Here is a 17,336-nt window from a genome sequence, read left to right on the forward strand (position 1 = left end):
ACTGCGCCATCGAGTCGTGTGTGTGTGTGTGTGTGTGTGTGTGTGTGTGTGTGTGTGTGTGTGTGTGTGTGTGTGTGTGTGTGTGTGTGTGTGTGTGTGTGTGCGTGCGCGCGTGTGGAGGGGTGTTTGGATATATGTGTGTGAGGGGGTATGGGTGTGAGTGTGGTTGTGTGTGTGCGCGCGCTCGCTTGCAGTCGGTAAATTTGTCTCGGCAAAGATCTTACCTAAGAGGCACTTCGCTGCGACCGAAGGCGTCACCTTTGCCCTATGTGGTCGGACTCTCACGGCTGGCGGCAACCACAAATGGGGATAAAATCGAGGCCTTTGAGCTCAAGAGATGGGCTTCAAGTCGACATCACGAGAGCAACACTAAAAGAAGAGAGAAGAGAAAGGGAGGTGTAGAGGAAGAGAGGCAAAGGAATGACGTGGTAGATCTGTTCTGAGAGGACAGAAGAAGGAAGAGGAGGAAGAGGAGGAAGAGGAGGAGGAGGAGGAGGAGGAGGAGGGGCATCGTGCCAGCTGATGTCGTCAGGAGAGGTAAGGGGCGATTGAGGGTCACGTGAAGGAAGGGTCGGAGGGGACCTGGAGGGGGTCGCCGGGGCGCCCTGATATAAGGGGCACCCACCCTGTGGCCTTCGTCAGTCCTCCTTGATACCTGTACGGAAATCCTTCCAACACCTGAGCAACAAGTAAGCCCGCCGCCTCGGAGAGTGGTCGTTGGTTGATATAGTGACGGAGTGTGTAGCCCTAAGCCTACATAGCAATAATTGAGACGTTTTCCAGCTCTGATACACTGTGACATACTAGGGAAAGAGGGTGAGGACAACACGGATCTAGACCAGAGTTCTATTCGTGGTTAGTTTTGCTCTGTGGCTTCTTCTGAGTGAAACTAGCCACGGGTAGAACTCGGACCTATGTCCGTGTCTCCTTCACACCACCTACTCTCGTTTCTGTGAAGAAGTTGTTTGTGTCGGGGAAGTTGCAGAATATAGGCATATCGTTGTGTGATCCAAGAAAAAAATCATGTCACGGATGGGTAATTGCATAGGCAAAACTCTCTTCACGCACATGTGAAAAATGTACGGTAGAACTGTTCCTTAATCTTGTACATACTACCAATAACACTGCCAAACGACTGTTAGCAACTTAAAAAGGTTAGATGCAAGTTATGGAAGAGGACGATTGGGATGGGATTTCACTTGCTTTCTACTAGAGCAGTCGTTCTTAACCTTTTTCAGTGGCCGTAACCCTTGACATCTCAAAAAGAAAATTAAAAAAATCTCGTACCCCCATCCAATACAAATACAATGCAAACATATGAAAAGGATTAGTGATAAAAACCTTGCTTTGCTTTCTCGTGGTAAATATACAGTGTCATTGCTCTGGCTATCATGTCTCGTACCCACCCAGGGTTCAAGGTTTCGTACCCCCTTGGGGTTACATGTGACCCCAGGTTAAGAACCACTGGGCTTGAGACTTCGGTCCACTAGGTAGCACAATGTACAATTAGAAAGAGATAAGTTTCTCGACACTTCCTGGCGTATAATTCTGGTGTCTGGCACCAAAGACGAAGGAAGCTGTTGTAGTAAAATGCCACGATTGAAAAAGAGAAATGTCTATTGTAGGAAAGAGGCCAAACGCAGAGTATGGGATCCAATATATTTGACGTTTCGTCCAGCAGTGGTTATTTCTGAAGAAGCCCTGCTGGGCGAAACGTCAAATATATTGGATCCCATACTCTGCGTTTGGCCTCTTTCCTACAGTGCTGTTTCAGTCGTTGCTGCTTTTACTGAAATGTCTATTGTTTACTTGTGAAGACTGCACGATCTGACGCGTTTTTCATTCACAAAAGAATCGGTACCCTGTTAATACCAGTAAACGTTGGCAAAGTGTCGAAGAAATTAGTTTTCTAACTGCACCATGAAGGACAACGCGGTGGCAAAAGTTCTTTCGTACTACTGCAACGCTTAAGGGGATATCACACTGGGCTATTTTTCCTCCGACATCCTACCTCCTACCTCCATCTGAATAACTAGAATATGACTTCGAATACAGAAACCTAGACTTCTCTAAGAACATTTTAGCAATGTCTAACATTCAGATTTGCTACATATGACGGAAAGATAATTTGATATTTGGAGACTTGAAAAATTAAGTATTGGAACCGAAGTCGTTTTTACTCAAGCGAATTCTCAACAGTCGGCGCTGCTGAACCCCGTGGACACCCAGTGTGATAACCCAAGATAGCTAGAGACTTGATACATATGTTCAAAAATATTGAAGCTTTATTACGCTAAAATGATATGGTATTTAGTTCCATTGTTAAAGTAGTTCCTTTTACTGCATTACTACCGTTCTTTGTTCGCAGAAATGGGTGACTTCAACAAGGGCAAGAAGATCTATGTGCAACGCTGCGCGCAGTGCCACACAGTCGAGGCCGGAGGCAAGCACAAGACCGGACCCAACCTCAACGGCCTCTTCGGTCGCAAGACCGGCCAGGCCCCCGGCTACGCCTACACCGACGCCAACAAGGCCAAGGGCATCACCTGGGACTGGAACACCCTCGACGTCTACCTGACCAACCCGAAGAAGTACATCCCGGGAACCAAGATGGTCTTCGCGGGACTCAAGAAGAAGAACGAACGGGCAGACCTCATCAAATACCTGGAAGAATCCACAGCCTAAGCGTCCGAGTGGTGCTGGAGGAGACTTAAGACTTGAGCCAGAATTAAATGCCAACAAGTAACATTCTTCAGCTTTTGTAGCAGATCTGCGCAGCAGACATGACCGTAATGACGACTCTTCGACAGCTGATTCCATGACTCAGAGGTTCTTCATAGAGATCTTAAGACCAAAAGAGCCCCATCGCTTGCACCCACTCGTCCTGTGATCGCTCAATCAGCAGCTGAGATTGATGCGTCGTAGGGCGTCTGAAGAGGAGCAGCAGCTTCAAGGGCGACCGACTGCTGACGAGAGACTCCCAAATGAACTCCCCCTACCACAAGGACATCCAGAAGCTACTTCGGTCCTAATTTGTATTCCATCACACATACCATATATCTCATCAACACTTTTTCATTAAGTAAGGAGCTATGCATCTATACAGTATATGATACATGTACTAATTCCACTACATATTGTATGGTAATCACTTTCATTCTTGCCACATTTCATGCCCGTCCGGATGGGTTTTCACTCAGGATTTATTTATGTAAATATAGAATAGTAAAGTTTTCATTTTGAAGAAATGCGCCATTTTTCTGTCCTAACTGAAAGAAACATCATTCTGAATATGTGAAACTCCCATTTAGCACCTGAGTCACTGGGCAGTGAGACGAGACCTCCTGGACTCCAGGTCACTTGGACAAAGACCAAGAACAAAATCTAGACGTTTGAGGACATTGGGGTCTTGGAAAGCTTCACACACTTTGCTAGTGTGTTGCAAACAGTGGTGGGTCACGTCAGAAATCCTTCGAAGGATTGTCATTGCCCACGGTGGTGTTATGGATTCTCTCGACCAGATTATTAAATGGTGTTGTCGCTATTTATCGAGGACGACTGAGGTCCAAATCTTCAAGTCACGCTGAATGTCTTGCTGTGCGGCTGTGAGACACGGGACCTGAATGTTGATTTAATTTGATAGCGAACGGGTTATAGTAACTATCTTGATAAACTGAATTTGGCTCCTCCTTTAAAGCTGTTGGACTTGTTCTCGATTTTGTTTTGGTCTACATAGAGTCTGGATCTATCGAATCCCCTTTCATCCCGGGGGCACCCCTCAATTGAATAAAATCGTCTGGCGTCAGTTTTATTAAATTCAAATAAAAGAAAAATGTAAAAAAAAAAATTCTCAGACAAAAATAAATAAATAAGTAGATAAAGGTTAATGATGATCAAAAGTTCTTCTGTTCCTTGACAGTTCAATGGCAGACGCTTTCTTATATATATGTGACTTAAAACCTTCTTATTTGCAATATGTATCAGCAAAATACCAATAGATTTTTCCCAGCTTTACTTAGCAACAGCGACAAAGATCTTTTTCTTTTATTTCGCCAGGAACGTCAGCAAAGATTTTAGTGAAAATATTTCATCCAGATCTCCTGTGAGGTAATACCTAGTCGTCAACATCTAGGGTCCAAAACCATAGCTGACCTTTGTCTTTGTTGGTCAGTATTTTTTCTTGAAATTAAGGAGGACTAGACTATGGACTACCTAGAAAAGACCATCCCGCCAGTGCGGGATCGGTAGTTGTAGGAGGGGAAGAGATGTTTGTATGAAAATGAAAAGATAGTTGTGTATGAAGGAGGGCTATTGCTAACGGGCGATTGTTTGGGATATTTATTGTGTGAAGTCGTGGCTCAGGAGGACTGGCAAAGATTGCAGTGAGCTGCCCCTTATATCAAGGCACCCTCCTACCCCACCCCGATTCCTCTCCTTCATTCACGTGACCTCAACAATCGCTTTTTACCTCTCCTAACGTCAGTTGGCACCTCCTCCTCCTCCTCCTTCCTCCTCCTCCTCCTCCTCTCCTGACCAGGGAAGCCTCTACCTCCCATGAAGGCATCATGTCCCTTTGGTTCTCTTTCTTCTTCAGTTTCTCCTCTCCTCTCTCCATTCCCGAATCTCACTCTAGATACGTATACCTTCTGTACTTCCTTCCTAATTTTCTATTTTACATTTCCCGCTAAAATGTCTTCATACAACCTACTTTCTTGTCATCATTTCTCTCCTTTATGTGCTTCTTGAGTCGGCAGGTAGGGCATTCGGGCCCAACCGTGGGGGATTCGAACCCGATCCAACGTACATTTCAACTGCCACATTACCTGAAACTAATTCATTTAATTTTCGTCATAACTGTGCGTTATACGAACAAATGCAAATGAATGGATGAACATGTGATAAAACAGTTTGCAAGTACCTTCCGTGCTAAAAGTATTTCAAATGAATAAGATTTGTCCATTCGACCTTATGCAAACGATTTCATTTTTCAATTATTTGTATTGATTTGATTATTTTGCTTATTTTTGCAAACGAAATAAGTCTTAGATAACATTCATACTCGGTCTTGTAATCTATATATTCTTTTTATGGCAAATATGCCTTCTTTATAACTGTTTTTTCTCTGTGAAAATATTCCCCAAGACCAAATGATGAAGAAAATACAGTGTTAGCCAAATTCTCTCCCTTCCACATATAACGTTAAAAAAAGAAGAAAAAAAAAATATATATATATATATATATATATATATATATATATATATATATATATATATATATATATATATATATATGTGTATATATATATATATATATATATATATATATGTATATTCTGCTGGTCATTTGATTGCTAAGATCAGTCCTTGACAGAGCCTCCCTTTGAAACATGTCATTCTTGTGCATCAAATATATTTGTGAGTCAACCATACACATTGAAATGCACGGACATGTCCTCCAAAGGGGTCTGGAATTATCTTTCAGGAACAGGTAATTCTTAATAGAGCTCTTTCTAAGTGTATCTTTATATTTGTTCTTCTTGACAATATTACAACTGGGAAGCCACCATGTTGAAGTGAATGATGTTGCTCTTGCCATTATAGACTTACAGAATGTTTCAAACGACAAGGTCAACCACTATACACTCATTTATGAATGAATAATTTTTTCACCTAAATGGCATTCTTGCGGAAATCAATGCGATGGGTACCTGCAATGGACAGTAGGTGGACGTCAGAGGGAATCATCTCCCGGTTGCCTCTATTCAAAACCCACCGACATCTCTCATTTCAACCAGGTACAGACCCGAGAGGCTGGCACCCGGTCTCGGGAAGGGTTCAAGGCCTTTATCAACTTGAACAGCATTTCCCTCCATCTCACAACCGGTGACCGATCCACTCCTAATGCAACACGGAAAATGGTGAGGCGTTTCTTTCCAGAGAGGCCTGTGGGAGAGCCAGAGGACCGTGTGTGGATATAATATGTGTGAGAGGGGGTATGGGTGTGAGTGTGGTTGTTTGTCTGCGCGCGCTCGTAGGCAGTCGGTAAATTTGTCTCGGCAAAGATCTTACGTAAGAGGCACTTCGCTGCGACCGAAGGCGCCACCTTTGCCCTATGTGGTCGGACTCTCACGGCTGGCGGCAACCACAAATGGGGATAGAACCGAGGCCTTTGAGCTCAAGAGATGGACTTCAAGTCGACATCACGAGAGCAACACTGAAAGAAGAGAGAAGAGAAAGGGAGGTGTAGAGGAAGAAAGAGAGGCAAAGGAATGACGTGGTAGATCTGTTCTGAAGTCAGGAGAGGACAGAAGAAGGAAGAGGAGGAAGAGGAGGAGGAGGAGAAGGGGCATCGTGCCAGCTGATGTCGTCAGGAGAGGTAAGGGGCGATTGAGGGTCACGTGAAGGAAGGGTCGGAGGGGACCTGGAGGGGGTCGCCGGGTCGCCCTGATATAAGGAGGAGCCACCCTGCGGCCTTCGTCAGTCCTCCTTGATACCTGTACGGAAATCCTTCCAACACCTGAGCAACAAGTAAGCCCGCCGCCTCGGAGAGTGGTCGTTGGTTGATATAGTGACGGAGCGTGTAGCCTTAAGCGTACATAGCAATAATTGAGACGTTTTCCAGTTCTGATACACAATGGCATACTAGGGAAAGAGGGTGAGGAAAACACGGATCTAGACCAGAGTTCTATTCGTGGCTAGTTTTGCTCTGTGGCTTCTTCTGAGTGAAACTAGCCACGGGTAGAACTCGGACCTATGTCCGTGTCTCCTTCACACCACCTACTCTCGTTTCTGTGAAGAAGTTGTTTGTGTCGGGGAAGTTGCAGAATATAGGCATATCGTTGTGTGATCCAAGAAGAAAATCATGTCATGGATGGGTAATTGCATAGGCAAAACTCTCTTCACGCACATGTGAAAAATGTACGGTAGAACTGTTCCTTAATCTTGTACATACTACCAATAACACTGCCAAACGACTGTTAGCAACTTAAAAAGGTTAGATGCAAGTTATGGAAGAGGACGATTGGGATGGGATTTCACTTGCTTTCTACTAGAGCAGTCGTTCTTAACCTTTTTCAGTGGCCGTAACCCTTGACATCTCAAAAAGAAAAAGAAAAAAAATCTCGTACCCCCATCCACTACAAATACAATGCAAACATATGAAAAGGATTAGTGATAAAAACCTTGCTTTGCTTTCTCGTGGTAAATATACAGTGTCATTGCTCTGGCTATCATGTCTCGTACCCACCCAGGGTTCAAGGTTTCGTACCCCCTTGGGGTTACATGTGACCCCAGGTTAAGAACCACTGGGCTAGAGACCTCGATCCACTAAGTAGCACATTGTACAATTAGAAAGAGATAACTTTCTCGACACTTCCTGGCGTATAATTCTGGTGTCTGGCACCAAAGACGAAGGAAGCTGTTGTAGTAAAATGCCACGATTGAAAAAAAGAAATGTCTATTGTAGGAAAGAGGGCAAACGCAGAGTATGGGATCCCATATATTTGACGTTTTGCCCAGCAGGGCTTCTTCAGAAATAACCACTGGTAGGCGAAACGTCAAATATATTGGAACCCAAACTCTGCGTTTGGCCTCTTTCATAGTGCTGTTGCAGTCGTTGCTGCTTTTACTGAAATGTCTATTGTTTACTTGTGAAGACTGCACGATCCGACGCGTTTTTCATTCACAAAAGAATCGATACCCTGTTAATACCAGTAAACGTTGGCAAAGTGTCAAAGAAATTAGTTTCCTAACTGCACCATGAAGGACAAATGCTGATCGCATAATGGAACTTGATGTGAAGAAACTTTAGTGGTCAACGCGGTGGCAAAAGTTCTTTCGTACTATTGCCACGCTTAAGGGGCTATCACACTAGGCTATTTTTCCTCCGACATCCTACCTCCAACCTCCATCTGAATAACTAGAATATGACTTCGATTACAGAAACCTAGACTTCTCTAAGAACATTTCAGCCATGTCTAACATTCAGATTTGCTACGTATGACGAAAAGATAATTTGATATTTGGAGACTTGAAAAATTAAGTATTGGAACCGAAGTCGTTTTTACTCAAGCGAATTCTCAACAGTCGGCGCTGCTGAACCCCGTGGACACCCAGTGTGATAACCCCAGATAGCTAGAGACTTGATACATATGTTCAAAAATACTGAAGCTTTATTACGCTAAAATGATATGGTATTTAGTTCCATTGTTAAAGTAGTTCCTTTTACTGCATTACTACCGTTCTTTGTTCGCAGAAATGGGTGACTTCAACAAGGGCAAGAAGATCTATGTGCAACGCTGCGCGCAGTGCCACACAGTCGAGGCCGGAGGCAAGCACAAGACCGGACCCAACCTCAACGGCCTCTTCGGTCGCAAGACCGGCCAGGCCCCCGGCTACGCCTACACCGACGCCAACAAGGCCAAGGGCATCACCTGGGACTGGAACACCCTCGACGTCTACCTGACCAACCCGAAGAAGTACATCCCGGGAACCAAGATGGTCTTCGCGGGACTCAAGAAGAAGAACGAACGGGCAGACCTCATCAAATACCTGGAAGAATCCACAGCCTAAGCGTCCGAGTGGTGCTGGAGGAGACTTAAGACTTGAGCCAGAATTAAATGCCAACAAGTAACATTCTTCAGCTTTTGTAGCAGATCTGCGCAGCAGACATGACCGTAATGACGACTCTTCGACAGCTGATTCCATGACTTAGAGGTTCTTCGTAGAGATCTTAAGACCAAAAGAGCCCCATCGCTTGCACCCACTCGTCCTGTGATCGCTCAATCAGCAGCTGAGATTGATGCGTCGTAGGACGTCTGAAGAGGAGCAGCAGCTTCAAGGGCGACCGACTCTTGACGAGAGACTCCCAAATGAACTCCCCCTACCCCAAGGACATCCAGAAGCTACTTCGGTCCTAATTTGTATTCCATCACACATACCACATATCTCATCAACACTTTTTCATTAAGTAAGGAGCTATGCATCTATACAGTATATGATACATGTACTAATTCCACTACATATTGTATGATAATCACTTTCATTCTTGCCACATTTCATGCCCGTCCGGATGGGTTTTCACTCAGGATTTATTTATGTAAATATAGAATAGTAAAGTTTTCATTTTGAAGAAATGCGCCATTTTTCTGTCCTATCTGAAAGAAACATCATTCTGAATATGTGAAACTGCCATTCAGCACCTGAGTCACTGGGCAGTGAGACGAGACCTCCTGGACTCCAGGTCACTTGGACAAAGACCAAGAACAAAATCTAGACGTTTGAGGACATTGGGGTCTTGGAAAGCTTCACACACTTTGCTAGTGTGTTGCAAACAGTGGTGGGTCACGTCAGGAATCCTTCGAAGGATTGTCATTGCCCACGGTGGTGTTATGGATTCTCTCGACCAGATTATTAAATGGTGTTGTCGCTATTTATCGAGGACGACTGAGGTCCAAATCTTCAAGTCACGCTGAATGTCTTGCTGTGTGGCTGTGAGACACGGGACCTGAATCTTGATTTAATTTGATAGCGAACGGGTTATAGTAACTATCTTGATAAACTGAATTTGGCTCCTCCTTTAAAGCTGTTGGACTTGTTCTCCATTTTGTTTTGGTCTACATAGGGTCTGGATCTATCGAATCCCCTTTCATCCCGGGGGTACCCCTCAATTGAATAAAATCGTCTGGCGTCAGTTTTATTAAATTCAAATTAAAGAAAAATGTAAAAAAAAATATTTCTCAGACAAAAATAGAAAAATAAGTATATAAAGGTAAATGATTATCAAAAGTTCTTCTGTTCCTTGACAGTTCAATGGCAGACGCTTTCTTATTTATATGTGACTTAAAACCTTCTTATTTGCAATATGTATCAGCAAAATACCAATAGATTTTTCCCAGCTTTACTTAGCAACAGCGACAAAGATCTTTTTCTTTTATTTCGCCAGGAACGTCAGCAAAGATTTTAGTGAAAATATTTCATCCAGATCTCCTATGAGGTAATACCTAGTCGTCAACATCTAGGGTCCAAAACCATAGCTGACCTTTGTCTTTGTTGGTCAGTATTTTTTCTTGAAATTAAGGAGGACTGGACTATGGACTACCTAGAAAAGACCATCCCGCCAGTGCGGGATCGGTAATTGTAGGAGGGGAAGAGATGCTTGTATGAAAATGAAAAGATAGTTGTGTATGAAGGAGGACTATTGACACCGGGCGATTTTTAGGGATATTCATTGCGTGATGTCATGGCTCAGGAGGACTGGCGAAGGCTGCAGTGAGGTTAGGTTAGGTTAGGTTAGGTTAGGTTAGGTTAGGTTAGGTTAGGTTATATCAAGGCGCCCTCCTACCCCACCCCGATTCCTCTCCTTCCTTCACGTGACCCCAACAATCGCTTTTTACCTCTCCTGACGTCACTTGGCACCTCCTCCTCCTCCTCCTCCTCCTCCTCCTCTCCTGACCAGGGAAGCCTCTACCTCCCATGAAGGCATCATGTCCCTTTGGTTCTCTTTCTTCTTCAGTTTCTCCTCTCCTCTCTCCATTCCCGAATCTCACTCTAGATACGTATACCTTCTGTACTTCCTTCCTAATTTTCTATTTTACATTTCCCGCTAAAATGTCTTCATACAACCTACTTTCTTGTCATCATTTCTCTCCTTTATGTGCTTCTTGAGTCGGCAGGTAGGGCATTCGGGCCCAACCGTGGGGGATTCGAACCCGATCCAACGTACATTTCAACTGCCACATTACCTGAAACTAATTCATTTAATTTTCGTCATAACTGTGCGTTATACGAACAAATGCAAATGAATGGATGAACATGTGATAAAACAGTTTGACAAGTACCTTCCGTGCTAAAAGTATTTCAAATGAATAAGATTTGTCCATTCGACCTTTTGTAAACGATTTTATTTTTTCAATCATTTCTATTTATTTGTTTATTTATTTATTTATTTATTTATTTATTTTTTTGCATACGAAATAAGTCTTAGATAACATTCATACTCGATCTTGTAATCTATATATTCTTTTTATGGCAAATATGCCTTCTTTATAACTGTTTTTTTCTCTGTGAAAATATTCCCCAAGACCAAATGATGAAGAAAATACGGTGTTAGCCATATTCCTTCCCTTCCACATACAACGTAAAAAAAAAAAAAAAAAAAAAAAAAAAAAAATATATATATATATATATATATATATATATATATATATATATATATATATATATATATATATATATATATATATATATATATATATATACATATATATTCTGCTGGTCATTTGATTGCTAAGATCAGTCTTTGACAGAGCCTCCCTTTGCATCAAATATATTTGTGAGTCAACCATACACGTTGAAATGCACGGACATATCCTCCAATAGGGGCTGGAATTATCTTTCAGGAACAGGTAATTCTTAATGGAGCTCTTTCTAAGTGTATCTTTATATTTGTTCTTCTTGACAATATTACAACTGGGAAGCCACCATGTTGAAGTGAATGATGTTGCTCTTGCCATTATAGACTTACAGAATGTTTCAAACGACAAGGTCAACCACTATACACTCATTTATGAATGAATAATTTTTTCACCTAAATGGCATTCTTGCGGAAATCAATGCGATGGGTACCTGCAATGGACAGTAGGTGGACGTCAGAGGGAATCATCTCCCGGTTGCCTCTATTCAAAACCCACCGACATCTCTCATTTCAACCAGGTACAGACCCGAGAGGCTGGCACCCGGTCTCGGGAAGGGTTCAAGGCCTTTATCAACTTGAACAGCATTTCCCTCCATCTCACAACCGGTGACCGATCCCCTCCTAATGCAACACGGAAAACGGTGAGGCGTTTCTTTCCAGAGAGGCCTGTGGGAGAGCCAGAGGACCGTGTGTGGATATAATATGTGTGAGAGGGGGTATGGGTGTGAGTGTGGTTGTGTGTCTGCGCGCGCTCGTAGGCAGTCGGTAAATTTGTCTCGGCAAAGATCTTACGTAAGAGGCACTTCGCTGCGACCGAAGGCGCCACCTTTGCCCTATGTGGTCGGACTCTCACGGCTGGCGGCAACCACAAAGAGGGATAGAACCGAGGCCTTTGAGGTCAAGAGATGGGCTTCAAGTCGACATCACGAGAGCAACACTGAATGAAGAGAGAAGAGAAAGGGAGGTGTAGAGGAAGAGAGGCAATGGAATGACGTGGTAGATCTGTTCTGAAGTCAGGAGAGGATAGAAGAAGGAAGAGGAGGAAGAGGAGGAGGAGGAGGAGGAGGAGGAGGAGGAGGGGCATCGTGCCAGCTGATGTCGTCAGGAGAGGTAAGGGGCGATTGAGGGTCACGTGAAGGAAGGGTCGGAGGGGACCTGGAGGGGGTCGCCGGGTCGCCCTGATATAAGGAGGAGCCACCCTGCGGCCTTCGTCAGTCCTCCTTGATACCTGTACGGAAATCCTTCCAACACCTGAGCAACAAGTAAGCCCGCCGCCTCGGAGAGTGGTCGTTGGTTGATATAGTGACGGAGCGTGTAGCCCTAAGCCTACATAGCAATAATTGAGACGTTTTCCAGCTCTGATACACTGTGGCATACTAGGGAAAGAGGGTGAGGAAAACACGGATCTAGACCAGAGTTCTATTCGTGGCTAGTTTTGCTCTATGGCTTCTACTGAGTGAAACTAGCCACGGGTAGAACTCGGACCTATGCCCGTGTCTTCTTGACACCACCTACGCTCGTTTCTGTGAAGAAGTTGTTTGTGTGGGGGAAGTTGCAGAATATAGGCATATCCTTGTGTGATCCAAGAAAAAAATCATGTCATGGATGGGTAATTGCATAGACAAAACTCTCTTCACGCACATGTGAAAAATGTAGGGTAGAACTGTTCCTTAATCTTGTACATACTACCAATAACACTGCCAAACGACTGTTAGCAACTTAAAAAGGTTAGATGCAAGTTATGGAAGAGGACGATTGGGATGGGATTTCACTTGCTTTCTACTAGAGCAGTCGTTCTTAACCTTTTTCAGTGGCCGTAACCCTTGACATCTCAAAAAGAAAATTAAAAAAATCTCGTACCCCCATCCAATACAAATACAATGCAAACATATGAAAAGGATTAGTGATAAAAACCTTGCTTTGCTTTCTCGTGGTAAATATACAGTGTCATTGCTCTGGCTATCATGTCTCGTACCCACCCAGGGTTCAAGGTTTCGTACCCCCTTGGGGTTACATGTGACCCCAGGTTAAGAACCACTGGGCTAGAGACTTCGATCCACTAGGTAGCACATTGAACAATTAGAAAGAGATAACTTTCTCGACACTTCCTGGCGTATAATTCTGGTGTCTGGCACCAAAGACGAAGGAAGCTGTTGTAGTAAAATGCCACGATTGAAAAAAAGAAATGTCTATTGTAGGAAAGAGGGCAAACGCAGAGTATGGGATCCCATATATTTGACGTTTCGCCCAGCAGGGCTTCTTCAGAAATAACCACTGCTGGGCGAAACGTCAAATATATTGGAACCCAAACTCTGCGTTTGGCCTCTTTCCTAGTGCTGTTGCAGTCGTTGCTGCTTTTACTGAAATGTCTATTGTTTACTTGTGAAGACTGCACGATCCGGCGCGTTTTTCATTCACAAACGAATCGATACCCTGTTAATACCAGTAAACGTTGGCAAAGTGTCAAAGAAATTAGTTTCCTAACTGCACCATGAAGGACAAATGCTGATCGCATAATGGAACTTGATGTGAAGAAACTTTAGTGGTCAACGCGGTGGCAAAAGTTCTTTCGTACTATTGCCACGCTTAAGGGGCTATCACACTAAGCTATTTTTCCTCCGACATCCTACCTCCAACCTCCACCTGAATAACTAGAATATGACTTCGGTTACAGAAACCTAGACTTCTCTAAGAACATTTCAGCCATGTCTAACATTCAGATTTGCTACGTATGACGGAAAGATAATTTGATATTTGGAGACTTGAAAAATTAAGTATTGCAACCGGTCGTTTTTACCAAAGCGATTCTCAACAGTCGGCGCTGCTGAACCCCGTGGAAACCCAGTGTGATCATCCCAGATAGCTAGAGACTTGATACATATGTTCAAAAATACTGAAGCTTTATTACGCTAAAATGATATGGTATTTAGTTCCATTGTTAAAGTAGTTCCTTTTACTGCATTACTACCGTTCTTTGTTCGCAGAAATGGGTGACTTCAACAAGGGCAAGAAGATCTATGTGCAACGCTGCGCGCAGTGCCACACAGTCGAGGCCGGAGGCAAGCACAAGACCGGACCCAACCTCAACGGCCTCTTCGGTCGCAAGACCGGCCAGGCCCCCGGCTACGCCTACACCGACGCCAACAAGGCCAAGGGCATCACCTGGGACTGGAACACCCTCGACGTCTACCTGACCAACCCGAAGAAGTACATCCCGGGAACCAAGATGGTCTTCGCGGGACTCAAGAAGAAGAACGAACGGGCAGACCTCATCAAATACCTGGAAGAATCCACAGCCTAAGCGTCCGAGGGCGTGCTGGAGGAGATTTAAGACTTGAGCCAGAATTAAATGCTGAGAAGTAACATTCTTCAGCTTTTGTAGCAGATCTGCGCAGCAGACATGACCGTAATGACGACTCTTCGACAGCTGATTCCATGACTTAGAGGTTCTTCGTAGAGATCTTAAGACCAAAAGAGCCCCATCGCTTGCACCCACTCGTCCTGTGATCGCTCAATCAGCAGCTGAGATTGATGCGTCGTAGGGCGTCTGAAGAGGAGCAGCAGCTTCAAGGGCGACCGACTGCTGACGAGAGACTCCCAAATGAACTCCCCCTACCACAAGGACATCCAGAAGCTACTTCGGTCCTAATTTGTATTCCATCACACATACCATATATCTCATCAACACTTTTTCATTAAGTAAGGAGCTATGCATCTATACAGTATATGATACATGTACTAATTCCACTACATATTGTATGGTAATCACTTTCATTCTTGCCACATTTCATGCCCGTCCGGATGGGTTTTCACTCAGGATTTATTTATGTAAATATAGAATAGTAAAGTTTTCATTTTGAAGAAATGCGCCATTTTTCTGTCCTATCTGAAAGAAACATCATTCTGAATATGTGAAACTGCCATTCAGCACCTGAGTCACTGGGCAGTGAGACGAGACCTCCTGGACTCCAGGTCACTTGGACAAAGACCAAGAACAAAATCTAGACGTTTCAGGACATTGGGGTCTTGGAAAGCTTCACACACTTTGCTAGTGTGTTGCAAACAGTGGTGGGTCACGTCAGGAATTCTTCGAAGGATTGTCATTGCCCACGGTGGTGTTATGGATTCTCTCGACCAGATTATTAAATGGTGTTGTCGCTATTTATCGAGGACGACTGAGGTCCAAATCTTCAAGTCACGCTGAATGTCTTGCTGTGCGGCTGTGAGACACGGGAACTGAATCTTGATTTAATTTGATAGCGAACGGGTTATAGTAACTATCTTGATAAACTGAATTTGGCTCCTCCTTTAAAGCTGTTGGACTTGTTCTCGATTTTGTTTTGGTCTACATAGGGTCTGGATCTATCGAACCCCCTTTCATCCCGGGGGTACCCCTCAATTGAATAAAATCGTCTGGCGTCAGTTTTATTAAATTCAAATTAAAGAAAAATGTAAAGAAAAATATTTCTCAGACAAAAATAGATAAATAAGTATATAAAGGTAAATGATGATCAAAAGTTCTTCTGTTCCTTGACAGTTCAATGGCAGACGCTTTCTTATTTATATGTGACTTAAAACCTTCTTATTTGCAATATGTATCAGCAAAATACCGATAGATTTTTCCCAGCTTTACTTAAGCAACAGCGACAAAGATCTTTTTCTTTATTTCCCCAGGAACGTCAGCAAAAATTTTAGTGAAAATATTTCATCCAGATCTCCTATGAGGTAATACCTAGTCGTCAACATCTAGGGTCCAAAACCATAGCTGACCTTTGTCTTTGTTGGTCAATATTTTTTCTTGAAATCAAGGAGGACTGGACTATGGACTACCTAGAAAAGACCATCCCGCCAGTGCGGGATCGGTAATTGTAGGAGGGGAAGAGATGCTTGTATGAAAATGAAAAGATAGTTGTGTATGAAGGATGGCTATTGTCACCGGGCGATTTTTAGGGATATTCATTGCGTGATGTCATGACTTAGGAGGACTGGCGAAGGCTGCAGAGAGCTGCCCCTTATATCAAGGCGCCCTCCTACCCCACCCCGATTCCTCTCCTTCCTTCACGTGACCCCAACAATCGCTTTTTACCTCTCCTAACGTCAGTTGGCACCTCCTCCTCCTCCTCCTCCTCTCCTGACCAGGGAAGCCTCTTCCTCCCATGAAGGCATCATGTCCCTTTGGTTCTCTTTCTTCTTCAGTTTCTCCTCTCCTCTCTCCATTCCCGAATCTCACTCCAGATACGTATACCTTCTGTACTTCCTTCCTAATTTTCTATTTTACATTTCCCGCTAAAATTTCTTCATGCAACCTACATTCTTGCCATCATTTCTCTCCTTTATGTGCTTCTTGAGTCGGCAGGTAGGGCATTCGGGCCCAACCGTGGGGGATTCGAACCCGATCCAACGTACATTTCAACTGCCACATTACCTGAAACTAATTCATTTAATTTTCGTCATAACTGTGCGTTATACGAACAAATGCAAATGAATGGATGAACATGTGATAAAACAGTTTGACAAGTACCTTCCGTGCTAAAAGTATTTCAAATGAATAAGATTTGTCCATTCGACCTTTTGTAAACGATTTTATTTTTTCAATCATTTCTATTTATTTATTTATTTATTTATTTATTTATTTATTTATTTTTTTGCATACGAAATAAGTCTTAGATAACATTCATACTCGATCTTGTAATCTATATATGGCAAATATGCCTTCTTTATAACTGTTTTTTCTCTGTGAAAATATTCCCCAAGACCAAATGATGAAGAAAATACAGTGTTAGCCAAATTCTCTCCCTTCCACATATAACGTACAAAAAATAACACAGAAGAGAAATATTCTGCTGGTCATTTGATTGCTAAGATCAGTCCTTGACAGAGCCTCCCTTTGAAACATGTCATTCTTGTGCATCAAATATATTTGTGAGTCAACCATACACGTTGAAATGCACGGACATATCCTCCAATGGGGGCTGGAATTATCTTTCAGGAACAGGTAATTCTTAATGGAGCTCTTTCTAAGGGTATCTTCATATTTGCTCTCCTTGACAATATTACAACTGGGAAGCCACCATGTTGAAATGAATGATGTTGCTCTTGCCATTATAGACTTACAGAATGTTTCAAACTACAAGGTCAACCAC

The 17,336-nt window shown here is 43.3% G+C and overlaps 3 protein-coding genes across 3 annotated transcripts; all 3 read left to right on the forward strand.

Moving 5' to 3' along the window:
• The first annotated feature begins 618 nt into the window (after window positions 1-618).
• LOC143019614 (cytochrome c-like) lies at window positions 619-3,979 on the forward strand. The gene is made up of 2 exons (XM_076175413.1): window positions 619-689; window positions 2,369-3,979. Exon 2 carries the CDS (start codon window positions 2,371-2,373, stop codon window positions 2,683-2,685), a length of 315 nt encoding a protein of 104 aa, XP_076031528.1. The 5' UTR covers window positions 619-689; window positions 2,369-2,370; the 3' UTR covers window positions 2,686-3,979.
• A 2,460-nt stretch (window positions 3,980-6,439) lies between these two features.
• On the forward strand, window positions 6,440-9,114 carry LOC143019466 (cytochrome c-like). Its single transcript, XM_076175103.1, has 2 exons — window positions 6,440-6,527; window positions 8,254-9,114. The coding sequence occupies exon 2, from the start codon at window positions 8,256-8,258 to the stop codon at window positions 8,568-8,570; it is 315 nt and encodes a 104-aa protein (XP_076031218.1). The 5' UTR covers window positions 6,440-6,527; window positions 8,254-8,255; the 3' UTR covers window positions 8,571-9,114.
• A 3,104-nt stretch (window positions 9,115-12,218) lies between these two features.
• LOC143019467 (cytochrome c-like) lies at window positions 12,219-15,005 on the forward strand. Its single transcript, XM_076175104.1, has 2 exons — window positions 12,219-12,455; window positions 14,178-15,005. The coding sequence occupies exon 2, from the start codon at window positions 14,180-14,182 to the stop codon at window positions 14,492-14,494; it is 315 nt and encodes a 104-aa protein (XP_076031219.1). The 5' UTR covers window positions 12,219-12,455; window positions 14,178-14,179; the 3' UTR covers window positions 14,495-15,005.
• Window positions 15,006-17,336: the final 2,331 nt, after the last annotated feature.

The sequence above is a fragment of the Oratosquilla oratoria genome, chromosome 37, assembly GCF_046742065.1.
Source record: "Oratosquilla oratoria isolate Oo_2021 chromosome 37, ASM4674206v1, whole genome shotgun sequence".
Taxonomy (NCBI): domain Eukaryota; kingdom Metazoa; phylum Arthropoda; class Malacostraca; order Stomatopoda; family Squillidae; genus Oratosquilla; species Oratosquilla oratoria.

What these genes read in the sequence shown, in the direction of transcription:
- LOC143019614 (XM_076175413.1), top strand. Translation starts at nt 2,371, where the DNA reads ATGGGTGACTTCAACAAGGGCAAGAAGATCTATGTGCAACGCTGCGCG.
- LOC143019466 (XM_076175103.1), top strand. Translation starts at nt 8,256, where the DNA reads ATGGGTGACTTCAACAAGGGCAAGAAGATCTATGTGCAACGCTGCGCG.
- LOC143019467 (XM_076175104.1), top strand. Translation starts at nt 14,180, where the DNA reads ATGGGTGACTTCAACAAGGGCAAGAAGATCTATGTGCAACGCTGCGCG.